The sequence below is a fragment of the Sorex araneus genome, chromosome X, assembly GCF_027595985.1.
Source record: "Sorex araneus isolate mSorAra2 chromosome X, mSorAra2.pri, whole genome shotgun sequence".
Lineage (NCBI taxonomy): Eukaryota > Metazoa > Chordata > Mammalia > Eulipotyphla > Soricidae > Sorex > Sorex araneus.
Window position 1 is genome coordinate 339,491,201 of NC_073313.1, and position 23,723 is coordinate 339,514,923.

At 38.7% G+C, this 23,723-nt stretch overlaps 1 protein-coding gene across 1 annotated transcript in view; it reads left to right on the top strand.

Annotated features, from left to right (window-relative positions):
- Nucleotides 1-23,723, top strand: part of DCDC2C (doublecortin domain containing 2C) — a gene marked incomplete at its 5' end in the record, with an annotated part of 154,517 nt that overhangs the window by 63,211 nt on the left and 67,583 nt on the right. Inside the window, 5 exons of the mRNA XM_004609419.2 lie at nt 1,666-1,766; nt 5,027-5,086; nt 8,874-8,939; nt 14,590-14,655; nt 15,465-15,527. Coding sequence (XP_004609476.2) covers nt 1,666-1,766; nt 5,027-5,086; nt 8,874-8,939; nt 14,590-14,655; nt 15,465-15,527 — 356 coding nt within the window. The remainder of the gene's footprint in view (nt 1-1,665; nt 1,767-5,026; nt 5,087-8,873; nt 8,940-14,589; nt 14,656-15,464; nt 15,528-23,723) is intronic.

Genomic DNA, 23,723 nt, shown 5'->3' on the forward strand with positions numbered 1-23,723 from the left:
CAAATTATGAAAGGAATCTGGTGGATAGGAGAGGCTGTCTCTTACTACTCTGCTACATCTAATAATATGGAAATATTTTTTCTTAGAATCTTCTTCAGCCAAGACTTTTAATACCATCTGTACTATTTTTTGTTTTCCTTTGTTGCTCCTGTATGATAGTCCCTTTCCCCTTTCTGGCCTTCAGGGTTGGAATATTTCCTGAATGCTTTTTCCTTGCTCCTTCCCACATGTGTCCTTTTTCTGCCCATGATGAATAATTATGCTGCAGTCCTCCATGGAGCTTAGTAGACCTCTGGCAAGGTGGATGTGCTCGCCCAGAGCTCCCACTGCATCAATCCAACCCAAATGGGTTTAAGACTATAGCCTATTGAATCTACACTAGCAGAAACACTAAATTATATTTCTATAAGGAATGGAAAACAGAATCTCTCTATAAAAATTTGCTCTATACAAGGCATTTCTACACAAGCACACAGTAGATCTACTCTCTGGGAGTCAGTGTAGTGTGAAAGGGTTCAAATTCCATCTGAAACCTTTATGAATCTCAGGTCATGGGGAAATAGTTGATGAACAAACGGGCATGAACAATTTGTTTAAAGGAAACTATGAATATTAAATGTCGAAAGCTTGCCAGAGTGCTTGGGACACAGAGGGCCCCTGATGCATGTGCTTTCATCTCTTGCCTTCCAACTCTATTCTTTATGAGAATAACAAAGTCTTGCTAAGACTTGAGGGAAGATGCTTCTGTAGGTGATAACTGGGGAGGGAGCTGAAGGTTAGGAATAGACCTGGAACTGGGGAGGGAGATGTGGGGGACTCTTGATTGGGAAATGGAATGAACCAATTATGGGAGTTGCCTATTTTGGATCGTTGAGTTCATTAATAGTCACATTTATATCATCTTAGAGTTGAAAGAATGGTTTATGTGCCCAACTTTTGCCTAATGTTGTCTATTTATTCTCACGAGGGAGAGCATAAAATTCCCAAAAACTTACCATAAAGATAATTAAAATGATTTTTAAAATCTATAAGCTAGGCATCTTAATACACTTTATCTCCTAGTTAATTTAATTTTTTTTTGCTTTTTGGGTCACACCCAGCGATTCTCAGGGTTTATTCCTGGCTCTGTACTCATGAATCATTCCTGGTGGTGCTTGGGATACTATATGGGATGCCAGGGATTGAACCCAGGTCAGCCGTTTGCAAGGAAAATGTCCTACCCACTGTGCTATATCACCCCTCTCCTAGTTTATTTAAACTCTGTTAAAACCCACTTAAATTTTACAGCAATAAATCTGGACATCCTTAAACATCTAACTTTGAAGTCTAGTAGGTTTCTTTGAGTTTTTTAAGTTTATAATTGAGCTAACTGTACACACTTTTGTGGAACACACACTATATTTTATCTCTAGATTGAGAGCTATGGCAGGTTGAAATATAGCATGAGCATGAGGATGTATGCATATATAGAGGTTCCCCAGGCCCAGAAATTTGAAAGAAGCAAAGAAGAAGGTGATGGGGAATTGAATATCACCTCTGGGGCCAACGTCTCTTGACCAGGTTTTCTTGATAGATAACAAGAAATACTAGAGGATTCTGAGTTTTCACTGTTTGGATAAAAAAAAATTTAATGAACATTGAAGAGTACCGTTTTTTTCCCCCCAGAAAGCAATGTGTATGAAGCCAAGACTCCAAACTTGGAAACTCAAGGGGCTCAGGAAGTTAAGGATGACAAAAATTTGCAGGTGGAGGTGCCTGTGGATCAGGTTGGTATTGGGGCACATCCGTGCTCACTGCCCTCTAATTCTGCTGCTTTAGTCCCCGACTGTCTATACTCTCCCTCTTTACATCTCAAGTTCTTCCTAGCCTCAGAAATGTTCCATGCCCCTGCCCCCATCTCTAGTTAGCTACTGCTCTTCATTCAGATCTCATATGTATTTTATTGCATTAAACAACTCCCTAAACTTTTTTTATCTGAATTCTTCTTAATACTTGTCACTGTTGTGACTGTATATTTCGTGTTGTTTGATAACTGCTCTCAACTCTATACTCCATAAAGATTAAGTCAGCTTTGCTCACTGTTCTAGCCTTTGTCCTTAGCAGTTTTCCAGCAGGTAAGAGGCCCTTAATTATTATTTATGGAATGATGGGATAATGACATGGACGGTGCATTAGACAATATGGTATAGAATCATGGACTGCTGCTTGCTAGATTTCTGAATTTAGGAGGTCTTACTTTCCTCATGACCGAATAGGATATTTCTGTATATATTGTATGTGCTATATGTGCTAAGAGAAGTGATGCTTGTTTAAATGCTCAGTCCAGGTAGAGGAGTTGTTCGCTCCTACTTTGCTTCTTTTCTAAATTGGGGTGAAGATGAATCAGCAGGGGAGATTTAAGGAAGAAGAAGATGAGGTGGGATAGGGATAGGAAAGTGGAAAAGGAGTGGGCATCAAAGCCTGCTGACCCAGTACCTAAGCAGTGGGAAAATAAATGTCTGATGGAGAAATGGAGGACTGAGTTATAAATTAGCTTGACTCCCAATTGGCTGACAGGTGTTCAGACTATGGGATCATTCCAGCTCCTGAGGAGAGATTGTTCAGAGAAGTTCCAGAAAGCATGATTTTTCTTTATCAAGTACCCGATGACACTAAAATACACTTGCCATTATTAGTTTTTGAGAACAGATAGTTTGAGCACCATGCATTTCTTGATAAGGTGCCAAATCCCAGTAATCAATGAGCTTTTCTGCTTCTCTTTCAGTACCCAGTCACTCTAATTTTGCCACCTCACTTTTAACATACTTCTGCTATGTTTCTTCCTATAATAAACTTAAAAAGTGTTACAGACTATGCATCAATATTCTTCCTTTTGGAATTTTGAGCAATTCCCCCATGTATTTTGCATGTTCTATAAATTAGTAGCAATATTGTTTATTTTTTTCTGAGTAATAAACAATGACCCAAATTGTTGACCTTCTCTTAAAATCTAAACTCACAATTTAAATATTGTTATTGCACACTTAAAGTTTTTATAGTAATTAAAATTGAGGTATTTTGGACAGTTACTTTTTTGCTACATTTAACATCTGCCCCTCCATCTCAACACTGATTATTGTTTGGGGCTGGCACAGTGGTTGAGCGTTCGCCTTTCACGAGGCCAACCCTAGTTTGATTCCTCCGCCCCTCTTGGAGAGGCCGGCAAGCTACCGAGAGTATGGAGCCCGCGCAGCAGAGCCTGGCAAGTTACCCATGTGTATTGGATATGCCAAAAACAGTAACAATAAGTCTCTCAATGAGAGACGTTACTGGTTCGCTCGAACAAATCGATGAGCAACGGTATGACAGTGACGGTGATTATTGTGTTTGGGGTTGTAGACTGAAAGTTTAAGGCATAGGTGAAATCCTAGTGCTTCCAATTTTATTCCCATAAACTGTTTGTGTACAGTAAACATAATTTTTGTTTTTGTTGTCAGAATATTTGATTTTCATGGCATTTTTATTAACAGAGATTGCATAGAAATTATTGGAAGCTATTAACAGACCACTGCATAATATCTGGGAATGATAAATTTAAGTCCCAAATTATTATAGCTAAACATAAGGAAATAATTTTTACAACTTATAGTCAACTTATAGTGCTCACAAAAAACATATTCAGTATGGAAACATTGATGTAGAAGTTATATCTTACATAATGAATACATTTTTCACAAAACAAATGTCTTCTGACAGGTTTAAAATTATATTTATCTTATAAATATTTAAAAAAGAAACAAGATTTTCTCAGTCTGGAGAAGCTCATATTCTCTCTTGATCACATCTCTCTCTCTCTCTCTTCCTCTGCCCTTACATTACTCTAAATTTCTTTCAATAAAAAACATTTACCTCACTAAAACACACACATACATAAGAAAGGAAACAAAAAAATGCATGCTCTATTTAGCATAGGATTCTTACTTTTTATTCCTATTTGGGAAATGGTTTAGATTTTCTCTGCACTTAACCAATTCTATTTTTAGTAGAGTAGAATTACCCTACCACTATAATAGGTGATAAGCTTGTTATGGAAATCTAGGTCTACGGTTGATGCATTAAGAAGAGTAGATTAACAAAAATCACAAAGGACTAGCTCTACTACTGACCTCCACCAAAATTCAGTTATATTCAGAGACTCACCGAAAGTCAATGCAAGTTGAGAGTGAATTTAACTTAGATTTCTCAGCAGCAACCAGAGTGATGCATCCCAAACTGCACTTTCTTTGATTCATTTCACTCCAGAGAGAGCTAAGAATAAGACATTAACAAAAGTACAACCAAAATAATTTGAGCTAAATAGGAGAAACTCAGTCTAAATCCAGTAATTGCTGAATTGCTTAATTAGAAGAGATATAATGGAGCTTTAAGGCAGTGTTACTTTCAGGTGAATAGGATAAGAGAGGTGACTACTCAATAAAGAAAATGTCTCTTGCCCCATAATAAAAGGCTGCAGACCTTCATATATTAGAAGTTCCTAGAGTTGGTCAGCACAGAAGCTCAGTGATGTCTACAGGGGGTGGGGGTGGGGCATCATTGTTCCAGGACTGTCATCATGATCCTCTGATTGCTGGTTGTCCTTAGAGTCTCAAGCCTATTCGTTTCAGTATGGTTGGCACATGGGGAAGCGTCATGGTCGTTGCCAAGAATACAGAATAGTTTCTTCCATGTGCCTTTTCCAAATAGAAAGAATGTTTTTGGAGGACTCCAGGAAGCTATCACATGTCTCTACTTCATCCTTAATTGCTACCCAGGGAGGGAAATTACTAATAATTTTATTAAGTAGACAAACACTTGGTTGGTAGAAGCCAGGGTAAAAATTTGGACAGATACAGCCCTGATTTCAGTAACCTAAGTAAACAAAGGATGGTGACTTTCCCATCTTTATCTATAGAAGGGGTTCTAGAAAGTCATATTGTCTCCCATGCATTTTGCTTCTGAAGTTGGTTGACTGGGAGTCAATCTAAGACATGGTGTATTTTCTTCTTAGAAACCATCTGAGATGGTTATAGAGGAAGAGATAATTGAGCAACCTTCCTCCGCATACAAGGTGAGTTATTCTATTTCTATTTTGTTTGAATGGCTGGGGTCGCAGGCTCTATTTTCTGTCATCATCACTGTCATCCCATTGCTCATCAATTTGACAAACGGGCACCAGTCACATCTCCATTGTGAGACTTGTTACTGTTTTTGGCATATCGAATACGCCATGGGTAGCTTGCTAGGCTCTGTCGTGAGGGCAAGATACTTTTGGTAGCTTACTGGGCTCTCTGAGAGGGGTGAAGTAATCGAACTTGGGTCGACCGCGTGCAAGGCAAATGCCCTACCCACTGTGCTATTGCTCCACAGGCTCTATTTTATTCTTTTAAAACTTCATGTTTGCTTAAGAAAGAGGTGAGAGCTCAAGTCAGCTCTAGGATACATATCAACCTAGATTGAGAAAAAGCATGCTTTTTCTAGGCAGGTTGTATATTTGGAAATCTTCTTTTATTTTTTTAATGTGTGATCATTACCCAAAGGCTTTTTAATTTTTTAAAAAATTTTATTGAATCACTGTGAGATAGTTACAAGCTTTCATGTTTGGGTTACAATCTCACAATGATCAAACACCCATCCCTCCACCAGTGCACATTCCCCACCACCAATATCCCGGGTATAGCTCCCCTTTCTTACCCTCCCCCCTGCCTCCATGGAAGACAATATTCCCCGTACTCTCTCTCTACTTTTGGGCATTATGGCTTGCAACACAGACACTGAGAGGTCATCATGTTTGGTCCATTATCTACTTTCAGCACACATCTCCCATCCCAACTCCTCCAGCCATCATTTTCTTAGTGATCTCTTCTCTATTCCATCTGCCTTCTCCCCTCTGCTCATGAAGCAGTCTTCCAGCTATGGGGCAATACTCCTGGCCCTTGTATCTACTGTCCTTGGGTGTCAACCTCATGTGATGCTACCCTACACTCCACAAATGAGGCCCCACAGGCTTTTATTTGTCATGATTGTTGAATAAACTATAGGAAGAGAACATTCATTCAGACCCATAGGAAGCTCTAGATTTTCAGAAAGTTGGGGAAACTGAGATATGGCTTAATAGGGATGAAGTATGTTGAAAACTCCTCCACATATTCAAGAGCCACACAAATCCATCACTGCGTTCCATACAGAGGTACCTGTAAGGAATTGTTGAGGTCCTTGAGGCTCCTTGGCTCTATTGGTCCTGTCACATGCTAGAATGTATTCTGTACCCACTTGACTCAGGTGAGGTATGAGACCTGCCTTTTTTGGTGTCTGGTGAGTAGAGACAATAAGTGCACTTTCCAGCTGACTCTGTACAAGCCAGTGTGTCATTCACCACTGCCTCTTCTCTGCTTCTGAGATCATAGAAACATGGGCATGAGAATCTCGCCGGTCCTGAGTGATGATGTTGGACCCCCTCAGTGGACTTATATATGGTTCTCTATTTATTGCAGCCTCATCCTGATTTTATTTTTTCCAAAGAGAGGTGCCAAGAATTGTTCAAGGGTCATGAGTATTGCAAGGCACTCACTAACTCTCATCCAACTTGGCGAGTTGGTTTGGTGGAAGGGTCAGAGAATGCAGCGCTACTTGGATCTTGCAGGGCTGTAGACTCCCAAGTCCACACGCTAATGCTAAGGGAATCATGTGGGGCCAGGAGTGGATCTGGGATTGGGCACCTGACAATCTTCCCAGCCCTCATCTGCCTGTTATTAGTGTTATAGAATTAAAGTATCCATTTTGGGAATTATTATTATTATTATTATTATTATTATTGTTATTATTATCTGGACATTGTGTTTTTCAACGCTGTTAATAAATTTCCGGGCATTTCTGAGCATTTAAAGTTCCATCTCCACATCCCCATCAGTAGCATTATCCTTCACCAGTGACCCAAGGTTTCCTCTTTCCCTCTGCCCCACCTCCTTTGCAGACTCATTGTCTTCCTTCCTTCCTTCCTTCCTTCCTTCCTTCCTTCCTTCCTTCCTTCCTTCCTTCCTTCCTTCCTTCCTTCCTTCCTTCCTTCCTTCCTTCCTTCCTTCCTTCCTTCCTTCCTTCCTTCCTTCCTGACACAGTAGTTTTTATTGAACAAAATTTACTTATAAAGATGTGGGGGAAAGAGATAGAGGAAGTACCTGTTCAAGAGAGAACATAGGCCTGTCCATGGTGGAGAAATCAAAGCGACATAAAGACGAGCGTGTGAGATAGGTTTTCAAGAGAGAATATGACTTGAAGAGCAATTTATTTGCAGACTCATTTCCACAAAATTGTATTCATTATAGTTTGGGTAGACTGGACCGATAGCATAGCAGGTAGGGCATTTGCCTTGCATGCGGCCGGCCTGGGCTCAATTTCTCTGTCCCTCTCAGAGAGTTTGGCAAGCTACCGAGAGTATACCGCTCACATGGCAGAGCCTGGCAAGCTACCCATGGTGTATTCGATATGCCCAAAACAGTAACAACAAGTCTCACAATGGAGACATTACTGGTGCCTGTTTGAGCAAATCAATGAGCAATGGGATGAGAGTGATCAGTGATCAGTGATAGTTTGGGTCACATGCTTACACTAGTGTTTACACTTATGGTTTTGATGCATATTGTTGCCTCACTTCTATAGTACCAAAGTAGTTTAAAACCCTTATCACAGTCAGCTTCATAATCCCCATGTTCATGCTTGCCATACTCACATATAATCCAAGGCCCAGTGCTTGCCATCATTTGATACCTTACATTCTTGTTACTCTATCTATAGACCATAGATAAGTGACATTTATCTCCTCACATATTTGCATACTATAATTACTGCCATTCCCCACCCAGTTCCCTGATAGAATATTTCCTGAAGACTGTATAGTATTTCATCACACACATATAACACCATCACTTCTTTATCCATTTATCTCCACTTGGATATTTGTGTTTTTTTCATATCTTGTCTATTTTACTAAGTGCTGTAATTAACATAGGTGTGACTATATCATTTGAACTATGTTTTGTGTTTTGTTTAGATACCATGAAGTGGAATTGCTGGGTCACATAGCAGCTATATTATTATTTTTAAAAGAAACCACCATACCATTTTCATAGGGGCTGATCCAGATATAATATTCCCATTAGCATTGAATGAAATCTTCTTTTAACTTTATTCTTGCCAATGCTGGTTGTTTTTTCCTGTTTTTTTGATATATGCAATTCTCACTGGTGTGAGATACTACATTCTTGTTTTAATTTTGGACTTCCCTAGTAATAAGTAATGATGAACACTTTTTTGTATACTTCTTGGCCATCTGTATGTCCTTTCTGTGGAAGTGTCTGTTATTTCTTTTCTCTGTTGAGTTTTTGGGCCACACATGCTGGTATTTAGGGTGTATTCCTGTCTTTGCACTCAGAGACCACTCCTGGTGGACGTGGGGGACCATATGTGGTGCTTGTTTGTGTACTTCTGAACAAAGAAAGAGGGTACTGGTTGAGATCCTCAAGGGTGTTACCAGAATAATTACCTGATGATTAGAGGCACCTTGTGATCAATCCACTTCCTTTTAGGCAGAAAAGTTTTGTAGTGTTTGTCCTTAGTGATTTCTACAACAATTTAATACATATGTTAGCATTTTGTTGGAGGCAAGGACAAAAATCATGGCTGATGCAATCAGAGCAGACTGAATTATTATTAGAGTTCAATAGTAACTTCTGTGGAAACAGATATTGATTTTCCAGCTCTGTTTGAAGAGGTAATTTGGAAGTCACATTATTTCCCACTTCACTTTTTACAAGGATGTTACCTGGGATAAAAGCTAAAACGTAGTGTAATTTTTTTCTTAGATCCCATCTGCAATAGTTATAGAAGATACAGGGATAAATGACCAAACCAATTCTGAAGACAACAAGGTGAGTTAATTCTTGTTTTTTGGGTCACAATTGGTGATGCACAGGGGTTACTCCTGGCTCTGCACTCAGGAATTATTCCTGGTTGTGCTCAGGGGACCATATGGGATGTTGGTAATTGAATCCGGGTTGGCCACATGCAAAGCAAATGATCTACCTGCTGCGCTATCGTTCCAGCCACCAGTTAATTCTGTATGTATTTTACATTTAATGATTAGGATCCCATGTACCTGTTTATATTGTTAACAGGTTGAATGAGCTGAAGAATTCTTGTCAGTTCTAGGGTACAAACACATTGACATAGAATTAGAATCATAGTCTATGATATGGTACATTCATGAAATGTAGCAGTTCAACAAGAACAAGGTTTCTTCTCATTTTGGACCTATTTTTCTTGATCATATTTTATTTCACCACTGCCCAGTCTCCACACAGTTCTCCTTGGGCTTTTCAAGTGTTCAGGCAGAATTGCAAAGTATGCTTTTCTATAACTAAATTTAATTTTTATAAAGTTGTTCACAATAATTTATTACATTTAATATTTGAACATCAATCCCACCACCATTGCACCTTCCCAACACCATAGTTTGAATGTTTCCACCCCAAACCCCAAACCGTGTTGCCCAAAGCAGAACCAAAATAATTAATTTTGTATTGCTTGTTATGAATAACCCACTAAGAATGGTCCAATAAAGTTTTCTTAGAAGAAAGTATGTTAACACTATGGTATTTCATCCTGGAGCAATTAAGCCCTTGTATAAGAGATTACTAACATGTTTGTTAAATCCAACCAGATGTTGTGTGCTACTCTTGGTACATCAGTGGTGTAGAGTATGAGAGGTTGCCATGCTCCAGGAATTCTAAAATTTAGAATATGATTGTACAGCAGATTTGTTTATGGGTGAAGCCTATGTTGCTCTCTTCTGGGAGTTTTATTTCTGAGTCTCTGCATCTTGGACGTTGATGAGATTATATGGTGCAAGGAGCAGTTTGTGGGTGTGACTGCCAAGCTACTGGTAAACTTGGGAGATGGGGAATGAGGCCCATTCCCTCCCAAGTGAGGTTGGAGATATCAGTCACAGGTTCCACATACCTGTATTTTTCTTCAGAGTTGCTCATGGGTGAGGCTCGTCTGAGTCTGTGGAGAGCAGCCATGAGCATGGCGACAATTAGCAAAGTATGATTTTTTTTTTTATGACTAGAGACATCTTAGTGATGAATACATTTCTTTTTATACAAAAGGGATTTATAAGTTCTTAAAATGATTTTGCCCCAAATTTTAATAAACAGATTGTCATCTTGTTGGTGGAAGTCAGTGTAAAAATACATAATATATACTATACTATGTTATAGTAATTTCAGTGTACAAAGATGTTAGCTTTCAGATCTGGTTTACAGAGGTGTCCAAAAATGTTCTACTACTTCACTTCCTTAAATTTTTTGAAATTTTATTTTTAATTGTAGATGAAGTAGTCTGGTTAGAATAGCATCAACATTTACTATTTTAGTAAATATTTGGTGTACTATTTTGATTATCAAATAATTAATATTTTATATTAAATACAATATTTACACCATACTAGTAAATATTGTACACCAAACCAAAGATGCTCTACCACTGTTATTTCAATTCTAGTCTTTCCCTTCCTCCCCTACACTCCCCCTTAAATCCTCATCATACACATGTTTGATAACTTCATCTCTATTGTCAAAGACAAAATTTGTTGTCTTTGGATACTGTCAATTCCCTTGCTTTGTTTCTTTGTATTGCATATATTAGTGAAATATTTATTTGTCCTTCTCCCTCTGATTTGTTTTGCTTAACACAACACCTTTCAACCCCATTCATATTAATCTTTTCATATAGCTGAGTTGTATTTTATTGTATTTATGTATACCATACTTAATTTTATCCACTCAATTATCATTGGACATATAGACTATTTTCATATGTTGTAAATTATGCTGCAGTGACATCATTTGGTTCAACTTCTATGTAAAACAGTTTGAAGACGACTGAAAAATAAAATAGAAATCCCACATGACTTAGTGATTACACTCTGTGGTATCTATCCCATGAATACAAAGACATTAATGCACAAAGGTATATACACACTTACGGACATTGAATTTTGCTTCTTAAAAGGAGGTTGACTACAAATAAATTTAAAACATGGAGTGCTTTCTTCTTAGAATGTTCCCGAGAGTGTAATATAAGATTTGGGGATAAGTGAACACTCTATTGCTACAGAATACCTGTTGAGTTAACTCAACCTTTATTTTGTATTGGTGGCCTCACTCAGCACCTACTCTTTCAGAATCATATGTGGGGCTAATATTTGATGAGGAATGTATGCAAGAGCTCAAATAATTTTGAGCTAAGATGAACCCCAGTATAGAATTAGAAACATGAATTTTATTTCCTATCAGTTTACACCTAGGATCAGAGATCTTAGGACCAAAATTTATGTGTAACTTTAAAAAAAAGATTTTCTTTATTTAATTTTGTTTCCCTTTTTACAAAATCATGAGAAAACAGGTTTTTTGACCGCATCATTGAGAGGTAGTTACAAAGTTGTTCATGACTGCTTCAGTCATATAATGTTCCAACTATGTGAGTAACTTTCCCATTCCTTTCCTTTGTTGTGGTGACTGGTGATTATACACCTACTTGTCTGTTGTATTCTCACACTTGTTTGTGAGGTTTATCTTTTGCTTATGTTGATTAATAAATACTTATGTAGGCTATTTGAATATGTAAGTATAACCTGAAAGTTACTTTAATGTAAGCAACTCATAAAGAATGTAGGATAATCTACGAAATAGGCGGTGCTAGATCACCTGAGCAAGACACTCTTCCCCCCTTTGTGTGACATCATGTCCTCCAGACTTCCCTTTTTGTCAAATTTCCCTAGAGTAAACACAGAAGCTCACATGAATCTGAATATTAATTTTTTGGGGAGGTTGTTTTTAGGCCACATCTACAGTGTTTGGGGATTACAACTTGTTCTGTATTCAGTGATAACTCATGGTGGGACTTGAAGGACCATATATGGTGCCTGCACTTGAAATGGGGTTGGTCATATGCAAGGCAAATGTGCTACCCTCTGTACTGCTGTGGTTCTGGCCCACATATGAATGATTCATTCTTTTGTCTTTTTAAAAAATATGTTCAATTTCTATCCTCACATCTTCCTGGTTAAATATCAAATATCCTGAAATCACACCAAATATAAGCAGAAAAAATCCTACCTGTTCTCATAATTCTTTGAGTAATTTGATGTCTCTCCGCATCATTGTTTTGAGGGATATGTGTCTCTGTGCTTCCCCATCTCCCTCTATAATGATGCACAAGTTCTTGATATCCTATTTCACTCCAGCAATTTCTAAGATACCATCACCATATTAACAAATCATCTCTGGCCTTTGTTATTCTGTTGATATTAGGTCATTCTCCTTTCCTCAAAACATTTCTTCTTTTGCCAAGACCTACCCATCCAGCATTCTCTGCTATCTCTCATTCTTCTTGTTAGGCTTCTGATGAAATAAAAGAGTTCAATAAGACCAGGTTTAGGTCTCTTTTCACTTTGTACTTTTTACTTGTACAAATTTAGTTTCCATACAGGTCTCTTATGAGCCTCAGATACATGTGCCATCTACTGAGCTTACCTCATCAGACACTATTTGATGAAAAACTCTGGAAAGGGCACAGTGTCGCCTTGGCCTCTTTCCAGTAATCTTGCTCTTGCTCTTTAGAATATCTGAGAAACTGAGAGGTAGGCTAATGGGAATTGGCTGTTTTGAAAACTAACCAAATACTCAAGAGCCACAAAACCCCATTTGTTGTACATTCAGAAGCACTTGGTGGGAGCTTTTGGTTCTTTGGTGCTCTTGACCCAATCATTTCTGTCACGTTCTGGAGTGTATTCTGCACCCGTTGTTAAAGCTGTGAATCCTGCTTTCAGTTGTGAAAGGTGAGTAAGTTATTAAGTGCCACTTTCCCATCAACTTGGAAGAAGTCAACATATCCTTTGTCCCTAACTCCTCTCTGGATTTGATATCTTGTGGAGTGGCAATCTTAAAGCCTAACATCCTGAATGACTGTGGTGACAAACCATAATGGTCATTTAGCACATCCACATAGCTCACTTGTTACTGCAGCCTCATCTGTCTATTCTGACAGTGATACAGAATTGATGCATCCTCTCTGGGAATTTATCATCCCCCTCCCTCTCCCAAACAACACACACAGAATCAATCTTTTCTCCTAGAGCAAAGTGCTAATATAGCACCATTTAGAGAATTCATACTTTTGTCAACATGAAAACCAGGAAATAGACACAGGAGAGTGAGGAGCATACAACCTCTGTGTTAACAGCCAGGTTTTTTTTTTTTTTTGGTGGGGGAGAGGTCCTCTCTTGAATAATGAGATAATAAGGAGGTCCTCTCTTGAATAAGGAGAAAGAGGTCCTCTCTTGGGTTCTTCAAGGGTACTGCAGGAACTGCAGGAGACAGTAATCTGATACTCCTTAGTGATCAATCTTTAGTGTTTTTTGTTTTTTTGGGTTTTTTTTTGCTTTTTGGGTCTGGGTCACACCCGGTGATGCACAGGGGTCACTCCTGGTGGCTCATGCACTCAGAAATTACACCTGGTGGTGCTCAGAGAACCATATGGGATGCAGGGATTCAAACCCGGGTTGACTGCATGCAAGGCAAATGCCCTACCTGCTGTGCTATCACTTCAGCCCCAAGTCTTTAGTGTTTTAAAAATGATTTTGTCAGAAATTTTAATAACATATTTTGGTGGTGGAAGATAGGTTAAAATACATGATAGATACAACCATGATTTTTGTAATTCAGATGAAAATATGTTTGTTGTCTGAGATCGGTCGACAAGATATCTTACAAAATCATGCTATTTCTCATTAATTTCTGTTTTTTTAAAACTATTTTATTTTTAAATTTAAGTGTAATGTTTACCTAAGTTGTGGGCATCATTGTTTCAATACTATTAATATTTATAATTTTGGTATTTGCAATTACTGTACCTTCAGCAGTACTGTTGTGCCAAAGACCCTCCAATGTTGCTTTTATGTCATTTCTAGTCTTTATCTTCTTTTACACCCCCAAAATCCACCCCCAATTGCTAGTAGTTAATTAATTTTGTAGTCAAGTTCAGGGTTAGTTATCATTAGATAGTGCAAATTCTATTGCTTTATTTTCTTTTGTATGCCACATATCAGTAAGAATATTTATCCTTTTCCCTCATATTTCAGTTTATGTAATTCTATCTGACTCTATGTGTAGCAGAGCTAAATCTCGTCTTTTAGTATATAACTAAGGAGTATTTGATTGTTTATAAACCATAGTTTCTTAATCTGCTGTTGGACATTTGGACTGTTTCTAGACCATTTCTATTGAAAATTGTGCTACAATGAGCATTGTTTGGTTTGGTCTCTATGCAAAAATAATATTGTGACAAATAAAACTTAAAGATAGAAATTCCACATGACTCAGTATCTCCACTCCTTTGTATCTATCATATGAACACAAAGATGTTAATGCAAAATATACGCCTGTGTTTGTTGCATTTTGTTTCTTAAAAGAAGGTTGCCTATAAGTAAATCTGAAACATGGTGTCTTTTCTTCTTAGACCCCATCTGAAAGCATAATAGAGAATTCAGAGATAAAGGAGCAGTCTATTTCTGTAGACAGCAAGGTGAGCATATTCTTTTATTTTGTACTGATGGCTTTTGGTAGCACTTATAAGTGGAGCTCCTGTTTGATGAAGAAAATATGTAAGAGTTCAACTCATTTTGAGGATGAAAGCCAGAATACAATTGTAAATATGAGTGTGCTTTTCAGTCAGGATACACCCATGATCAGGGGCCTTGAGACCAAAATTTACATGATAGTTTTCCCCCTTCCCTTCCTTTTTTTTAATGACTAGGGATAGTGCACTCACTTTAAAAAAGCATGTTTTATTAAAGAACTGTGATTAACAAAGTTACTGATAGTTGAGTTTTAGGAATATAACATTTTAACACCAATCCCACCACCAGTGTCAACTTTCTTCCTTTAGTGTTCCCGTATATTCCCTCCTGATTCCAACCCCCAACCCACCCCCTTCTGTCAATTTGACAGGCATCTTACAGTTTCAATGTTTGTGGCTTAGATCTCATGTTTTCATTTTTGATGAGTCTGTCCTTCCTTCCTTCCTTCCTTCCTTCCTTCCTTCCTTCCTTCCTTCCTTCCTTCCTTCCTTCCTTCCTTCCTTCCTTCCTTCCTTCCTTCCTTCCTTCCTTCCTTCCTTCCTTCCTTCCTTCCTTCCTTCCTTCCTTCTTTCTTTCCTTTTTTTTGACTCTGTTCTTAGGAACTAGGGGACTATATGGGGTGCTCAGGATCAAATTTGGGTCAGCCATCTGCATGTCAAGTGCTGCTGCATTATCTTTTCAGCTCAAGTGTTTTGTTTCTTAAAAGGAGTTTGACTATGAGTAAATCTAAATCATGGCCTACTTTTTTCCTTAGACTCCATCTGAGATCATTAGAGAATATTCATGGATAAGTGGCCAATCTTTTACTGAAGACAAGGTGAGTGAATACTCCTTTGATTTTATAGTGCTAACCCAGCACCTTCTTTTTATTTAATTTCATTTTTTTTCAGCCACCACCTATTATTTTCACATCCCAGTGACTCTCCAGAATGAAAAGGGATGCAAGTACTCAAGCCATTTTTAGGATAAATATGGCATAAAAGTAAAAACATGAATATAATTTCCAGGGATGCTGTACATAAGATTAGGTGTCTTATAGTCAAAACTTACACGAGTGGTTTTTATGCTTATATTCCTTATTGTTGTGATGACCAGGGATTAAATACTGCTTTGTAAGTGCTCTCAGACTTGTTTGTGACACTCAGTTGTTTATGTAGACAAATCAGTGTTTACCTCTCATGTCTGTACAAGCTCTTTGAATATGAACAGTTCCCGAAAGTAGTAGTATGTTTGTAAATTAGGAATAAGTAGTAATACAGAAAGGTAACATGCTATGTGAAAATTTGCATCAGTGTTTTTACACGTTATTTTATCTAAGCCCTTATTTCATTTTATTAATAAACATTGTGTCCTATAATTCCCCATCTACCATATTTGACAGGCAGCCTTTGCAGGTCTCATGAACTTGAATGTCAAGGGTATCAAGGGTTTATTCCCTCTTTGTATATTGAGTTCATCTCTCATCAAGTATCCTGAAATCATATATAATTGAAATAAAACTGATATTCTTTGAGCAACTTTATCTCTCACTTACCTATAAATTCAGTCTTTGGAGTGAGAACTCCTTCTTCACTTCCTCTGCTTCTTCCCATTTTATAGATCTTTTGTTATCTTCCTATGATACCATGATAAGACACATGAGGTCTTGACATTATGTACCCATTTTTAACACGTTTCTAAGTTCTTATATTCATCTGTTGATTATCTCTTATTTATTTCATTATGTTTACATTTTAGCTGTTCTTTCCTAGAAATACTGTCTTCATTTGGCAAGGCCCTACTATTTCCTGATTTTCCTTTTTTCTCTTTCTTTCTTATTATTTTTTAAAAAGAGTTCTTATAATTAACCTCCACTAAATGTAGCAGATCAGCAGTCTCTTCTCACTTTGGACCTTTTTATTTTTTGCTTTCTATATTTTTTCACATAGTATTTCAGCCTCTATGTAGATCTTTTCTTAACTTTAAAAAAAATTTATTTGTGAATCACCGTGAAATACAGTTACAAACTTAATGAACTTTTATGTTTGCATTTTGTTTACATCCCTCCACCAGTACCCATCATCCTCCACCAATTTTCCCAGTATCTCTCCCACCCTCCCACCCCATCCCTCCCACACCACCCCACCTCTGTAGCATTTTCCTAACTTTTGACACATGTGTACACATCCTAAACTTACATCATCATTCAATATTTTAAGATACTGTATACAGAGAAGGAAGATTTAACCCTTTGTTTCTTTCAGTGACCCCTTGCTCTGGATTTTCAGAATGCCTGAAGAGTTGAGCTCCTGGCAAATGGGAATTGGCTGTACTGGATATCCAAATATCTAGGAACTACAAAATACCATGATAACAAGTCCAGGGCATGAGGCGGGAACTTTTGGTTCTTGTTGCTCTTGTTCCAATATGCTCTATCATGTATTCCCACAGGGCTCTGTGATTCCACTCCTTAGCACCATCCTATGGACACAAATCCATTAACTGTGAAAAGATATATGCTTACTTATATTTATTGCATTTTGTTTCTTCAAAGGAGGACTATGAATAAATCTAAAAATGGGCCTACTTTCTTCTTAGACTTCATATGAGATCATTAGATAATATAAAGTGACTAATGACCAATTTGATTCTGAAGACGAAGTAAGTGAATTCTACTTTGATTTTGTATTGATAGCCTTAGGCAGAAAGTCTCTTGCCCACACTTCTGGCTGTCTTGTTCAGGGCCCCTCGGAGGGGATGGGCTCCAGATTTCCTCCCCACCCCGAGCAGAGCTCCCGGCGGCCGAAGACCACCAGAACCTAGCTACCACCATGGTCAAGGCCCCTCTCCACACGTTCAGACAGGCCTCAGGCATGAAGGTACCGCAGAGGAACCCAGGTGTGTGTAATCCCATCACAACATCCACAGAGAGACTTAAAAGCAAGCTCTCAGAAGCAATATCTTGTAGCCTACTTCTCCCTCTGGGAGAAACTGGCAATCTTCTGAGAGTTTCCTGCCTACATGGGATAGCTTTGCAAGTTTCCCATGGTGTATTCATATGCTAACTTCAATAACAAGCTGGATCTCATTCCCCTGACCCTAAAAGAGCCCCCAGTGCGACATTGTTGGGAGGGCCAAGTTGAGATAGACTTCTAAGATCTCAGGGAAAGGATGAAATGAGAGGTTACTGAGCCCGCCTGAGAAATCAGTGATTAACGGGATTTCGTGATCGTGATCGTGATCATAGCCTTAGGTACCACTTATTCTTTTAATATCTGATTGATGCTCCAGAATGAAGAAAGTATGCAAGAGGCCAAGTTCTTTCAAGGTTTCATACTGGATTGAATGTGGTTTTTAAGCATTGTATACCAAGATCAGGTGTTTAGTGACCAAAATTTACATGAGTAATTATTTTCTTCCTTTGCTGTTGTTGTAATGACTGATGAATGTTGTGCTGCATTGTTTGTAATACTCATTTTTCAGAATGCTGCCTAATCAGTGCTTACATATACTTCAGTCTACATGCTATTTGAATATGTGACTAGTACTTGGAAGTTGAATGGTTGTGAGCAAGGATTAAAAGTAGCCAAGAGAGAACTGTTATTCAGTAGGAAGGAAGGAAACACTAGGACAAAGTTGGAGGGGAAAGTGCCTGCTCTATGGCAGACTGGGAGTGAGGGAAGGGGGGAAATTGGGGACATTAGTGGAAGGAAGTGAACACTGGTGAAGAAATTCATGTTAGAACACTGCATGCCTTAAACATATATATGATATATACATATATATTATTTTGTTGAATCACCGTGAGATAGTTACAAGCTTTCATGTTTGGGTTACAATCTCACAATGATCAAACACCCATCCCTCCACCAGTGCACATTCCTCACCATCAATATCCCCAGTATACCTCCCCTTTCCCACCCTCCCCCTGCCTCCATGGAAGACAATATTCCCCATACTCTCTCTCTACTTTTGAGCATTATGGCTTGCAACACAGACACTGAGAGGTCATCATGTTTGGTCCATTATCTACTTTCAGCATGTATCTCCCATCCCGACTCATTCCTCCAGCCATCATTTTCTTAGTGATCCCTTCTCTATTCATCTGCCTTCTCCCCCTCGCTCATGAAGCAGTCTTTCAGCTATGGAGAAATCCTCCTGGCCCTTGTATCTACTGTCCTTGGGTGTCAGCCTCATGTGATGTTATTCTATACTCCACAAATGAGTGCAGTCCTTCTCTGTCTGTCCCTCTCTTCCTGACTCATTTCACTTAGCATGATACTCTCCAGATCTATCCATTTATAAGCAAATTTCATGACTTCATCTCTCCTAACAGCTGTATAGTATTCCATTGTATAGATGTACCAAAGTTTCTTTAACCAGTCATCTGTTCTAGGGCACTTGGGTTGTTTACAGATTTTGGCTATTGTAAACAGTGCTGCAATGAACATATAGGTACAGATATCATTTCTACTGTGCTTTTATGTATCCTCGGGTTATATTCCCAGAAGTGGTGTTGTGAGGTCATATGGAAGCTCAATTTCTAGTTTTTAAAGGACTGTCCATATTGTTTTCCAGAAAGGCTGGCCAGTTGGCATTCCCACCAACAGTGAAGGAGCGTCCCTTTTTCCCCACATCCATGACAGCACTGGTTGCTTTTGTTCTTTTGAATGTGTACCAGTCTCTGTGGTGTGAGATGATATCTCATTGTTGTTTTGATTTGCATCTCCCTGATGACTAACAATGTGGAGCGTTAGCGGCTGCGGCTCCGGGAAGGAGCCCTGACACGGGCCAATACCTGAATGGGATGAGCAGAGGGTTCCTGGAACATTGCAGCTTTGGGTGCGTGCAGTGTGCCTCAATTCCCGTCCTCTGCAGATCAAGGATGAAAACCGGCTGCCCTGGGGTCTAGTTAGAATCGGGCCTCTGGGAAGGAGCCCATGCCTGAAACATATTAATGAATAATCTTGTAACCCTGTATCTCATGGTGATAATTTTTTTCACATAGAATGCATTAAAATAAAACAGTGAGGCATCTTTACATCAGAGCTATTACATGAATATTTCATAGAAATCTTGTTTTTTTGTTATAGACATCATGTTCTTTTATAGTTTTCCCTTTACCAGTCTATGGCACATTCCCTTTGCAGTTCTTAATATCCTATGATGAGCCTGGATATCAATGATTTGTTCCTTATTTGTATGTTGAACTTTCCTTTTCATAGTTTTATGGCTGGATATTATCCTGAAGTCACACATAGTATAAACAAAATGCAATCTAACTTGTTTTCATCATTCTTTGCACACGTTTATCTCTTCCATTACCTGTATGACAAGTCTTTGAGGTGGGAAGTTTTTTGCACCTTTCATGGTGCTTTTGGCATCTATCTGTAGCCACACATGGATTCCTGATACCATCTCCCCATCCCAGCACTTTCTCAGTACATATCACCATGTGTTGCTTATCTCTGCTCTGTCTCATTTAGTTTGCACTTTAACAATCTCTTCATTGGCACTATCTTCCTTTCCCATCTATTATTCTTATTCTCATTATTTTTATCCTCTAATTCTTTACCTTTATCAATTGCTAGAGCTTAACATAGTCCAAGCCTAGATTTTTTCCTCAGTTTTGAATTTTTTTATTAGTGAATCACCATGAGTTACAGTTAAAAACTTATGAGCTTTAATGTTTGCATTTTGTTTACATCCCTCCACTAGTGCCCAGTTACCTCCACCAGTGTTTCTAGTATCCCTCCCACTCTCCCATCCCATCTCCCCCCCACCCACCCTGCCTCTGTGGCAGGGCATTCCCTTTTGATCTCTCTCTCCTTTTGGGTGCTGTGGTTTGCAACAGAGGCACTGCATGACCATTGTGCTTGGTCTATATTCTATTTTCAGTGCGCATCTTACATCCTGTGTGGGTCCTCAAACCACACTTTGCCTGGTGTTCCCTTCTCTATGTGAGCTGCTCCTTCCTCCAGCATGTGAGGCCAGCTTCCAAGCTTTGGAGCCAACCTCTTGGTACTTATCTGTACTATTCTTGGGTGTTAGTCTCCTATTCTGTTATTTTATATTTCACAGATGAGTGCAATCTTTCTATGTCTGTCTCTCTCTTTCTGATTCATTTCACTTAGCATAATACTTTCCATGTTGATCCACTTATATGCAAAGATCATGACTTTATCTTTTCTAACAGCAGCAAAGCATTCCATTGTGTAGATGTACCAAAGTTTCTTTAACCAGTCATCTGTTCTCGGGCACTTGGTTTATTTCCAGATTCTAGCTATTGTAAACAGTGCTGAATGAGCATTCGAGTGCAGATTGACTGTACTTTTTTGCTTCTCCGGGATATATTCCCAGAAGTGGTATTGCTGGGTCAAATGGGAGCTCAATTTCTAATTTTTTGAGAAGAGGCCATACTGTTTTCCAAAAGGGCTGAACCAGTCCGCATTCCCACCAGCAGTGTAAGAGGGTCCCTTTTTCCCCACATCCATGCCAACAGCAGTTGTTTTTGTTCCTTTGGATGTGTGCCAGTCTCTGTGGTGTGAGGTGGTATCTCATGGTTGTTTTGATCTGCATCTCTCTGATGATTAGTGATGGAGAGCATTTTTTCATGTGCCTTTTTGCCATTTGTATTTCTTCCTTGAGAAAATTTCAGTTCATTTTATTGCCCCATTTTTTGATGGGGTTAGATTTGTTCTTCTTGTAGATTCCAACCAGTGCCTTGTATATCCTTGATATCAACCCCTTATCTGATGGGTATTGGGTGATTATTCTTTTACATTCCATAGATTGTCTTTGTATTTTGGTCACTGTATCTTTTGCGGTGCAGAAGTTTCTTAGTTTAATATAGTCCCATTTGTTTATCTATGTTTCTGCTTGGTTGGTCAGTGGCATGTCATCTTTGAATATATCATTAGCTTCAATGTCATGGGGAGTTTTGCCAACCTTGTCTTCAATGTACCTTATGGATTCTGGTCTCATGTTGAGGTCTTTAATCCATTTTGATCTGAATTTTGTGCATGGTGATAGGTAAAGATCTAAACCCATTTTTTTGGTTTGGTTGTCCAGTTATGCCAGCACCATTTCTTGAAGACGCTTTTTTGCTCCACTTCACATTTCTTGCTCCCTTATCAAAGATTAGGTTTTCATACCATTGGGGTTGTCTGTAGGGATATTCCACCCTGTTCCATTGGTCTGAAGATCTGCCTCTGGACCACTACCATGCTGTTTTGATTATTACTGCTTTATAGTAGAGTTTGAGGTTGACCTAAGGAGGTCAAGGATCTCTACAAAGAAAACTACAAAACTCTAATTAATAAAATAAAAGAGGACACGAGGAAATGGAAACATATTCCCTACTCATGGATAGGAAGAATGAACATTATTAAAATGGCAATACTCCCCAAAGCACTGTACAGATTCAATGCGATCCCTCTAAGGATACCCATGAAAAACTTCAAAGAAATGGAGCAAACACTCCTGAAATTCATATGGAACAATAAACACCCATGAATAGATAAAGAAATTCTTGGGATCAGTTTTGAAGTTTTTCTCAGTAAATATTATTGTTTCTTTAGCAGCTCTCTTCAGATTCAGGCATATTTATCTATGTATGAAGATTACACTATCATTTTATGTTTTAAGTTACTTAGATCTCTTTCCCACTTCGTAAGATCATGTTGGGGTCAGAAGTAAGAGTATACTGAGGTCTGAGCTAATAGGAATTTACTGCGTATTGACAGCATATATTTCAAGGCCACGCAACTGCATCATAGCTTACTGACAGGCATCTAGCATAATATTTAAAAATTTTTTTTTATTGAATCACCATGTGGAAAGTTACAAACCATTCAGGCTTAAGTCTCAGTTATACAATGCTCAAACACCCATCCCTTCACCAGTGCACATATTCCACCACCAGGAACCCCAGTATACCTCCCCTCCCACTCCCACCCCCACCCTCTGCCTGTGTAGCTGATAAATTTCACTTTACTTTTCTCTTTACTTTGATTACATTCAATATTTCAACAAAAAACTCACTATTATTGTTTGGAGTTTCCCCCCACTCCCTTCCCCAAAGTCAGGCCTGTTGAAAAGGAAGCATTTGATAATTTGTTTTTCATTGCTGACAATGAAGAGATATGAGGTTTTGGGTTTCTGTATTTTTGTAACTAAGTCCAGGGATATTTCTGCCAGAAATTGCATCATTGCAAGCTGGTACCTCCCTTTTGTGGTCGTCATAAGATGGTGGCCATGGCTCAGTTCACAGTCTATAGATATTTCTGCAAAAAGCTGCTGGTGCCCAAAGTAGTTTAGCTGGCCTCCGGGGCCATGGTCATTGAGCAGCGAGAGGCCGCACACGTGTGGTCGCTGGGGTTACATCTCGGTGGACTAGCATGATATTTTTGGCCTGGGACACTTGACTCAAGTCTATCTTTTGCATGCTAGAATTTATTCTACACCTCCTTGAGTTCAATTAAGGCTGAGACTTACCCTCACTGGAGCCTCAGATGAGTAGAGGTAATAAATTACACTTTTAAGCTAACTTTGTAAAAGTCATTGTGTCATTTGCCATCACCTGTTCTCTATTTTTGATCATGGGACACAATTAGTGGTAATTTCACCAGCTGGTGTCCTAGATGACTGTGGTGACAGCCCATAATTGTCAGCACATTCACATGATTTTCTTATTATTTTAGTCTCATCTGCCCATTCTGACAGTGACCCCAAATTTCTGTATCCCCTCTGGGAATCTTTCCTTCCTGGAATCACATGATTTTCTTTAAGATCAGTGTTTATAGAACAGCAATTACAGAGCTCATCTCTGTGTCAACAAGTCATTAAAAATGTAAAATAATCCACAAGGAAAATGAACACACACCTTGTGTGAGATCATTGGCCAGGCTGTGATATATCTACTGAACTAAGTGCAAGTGTTCCCAAAAGTGCAGTCAGAATGACAGAGGATGAATACCTGATGATCAGAAGCATATGGAGTGACCAGTCCACTTCTAATTACACAAAAGGGCTT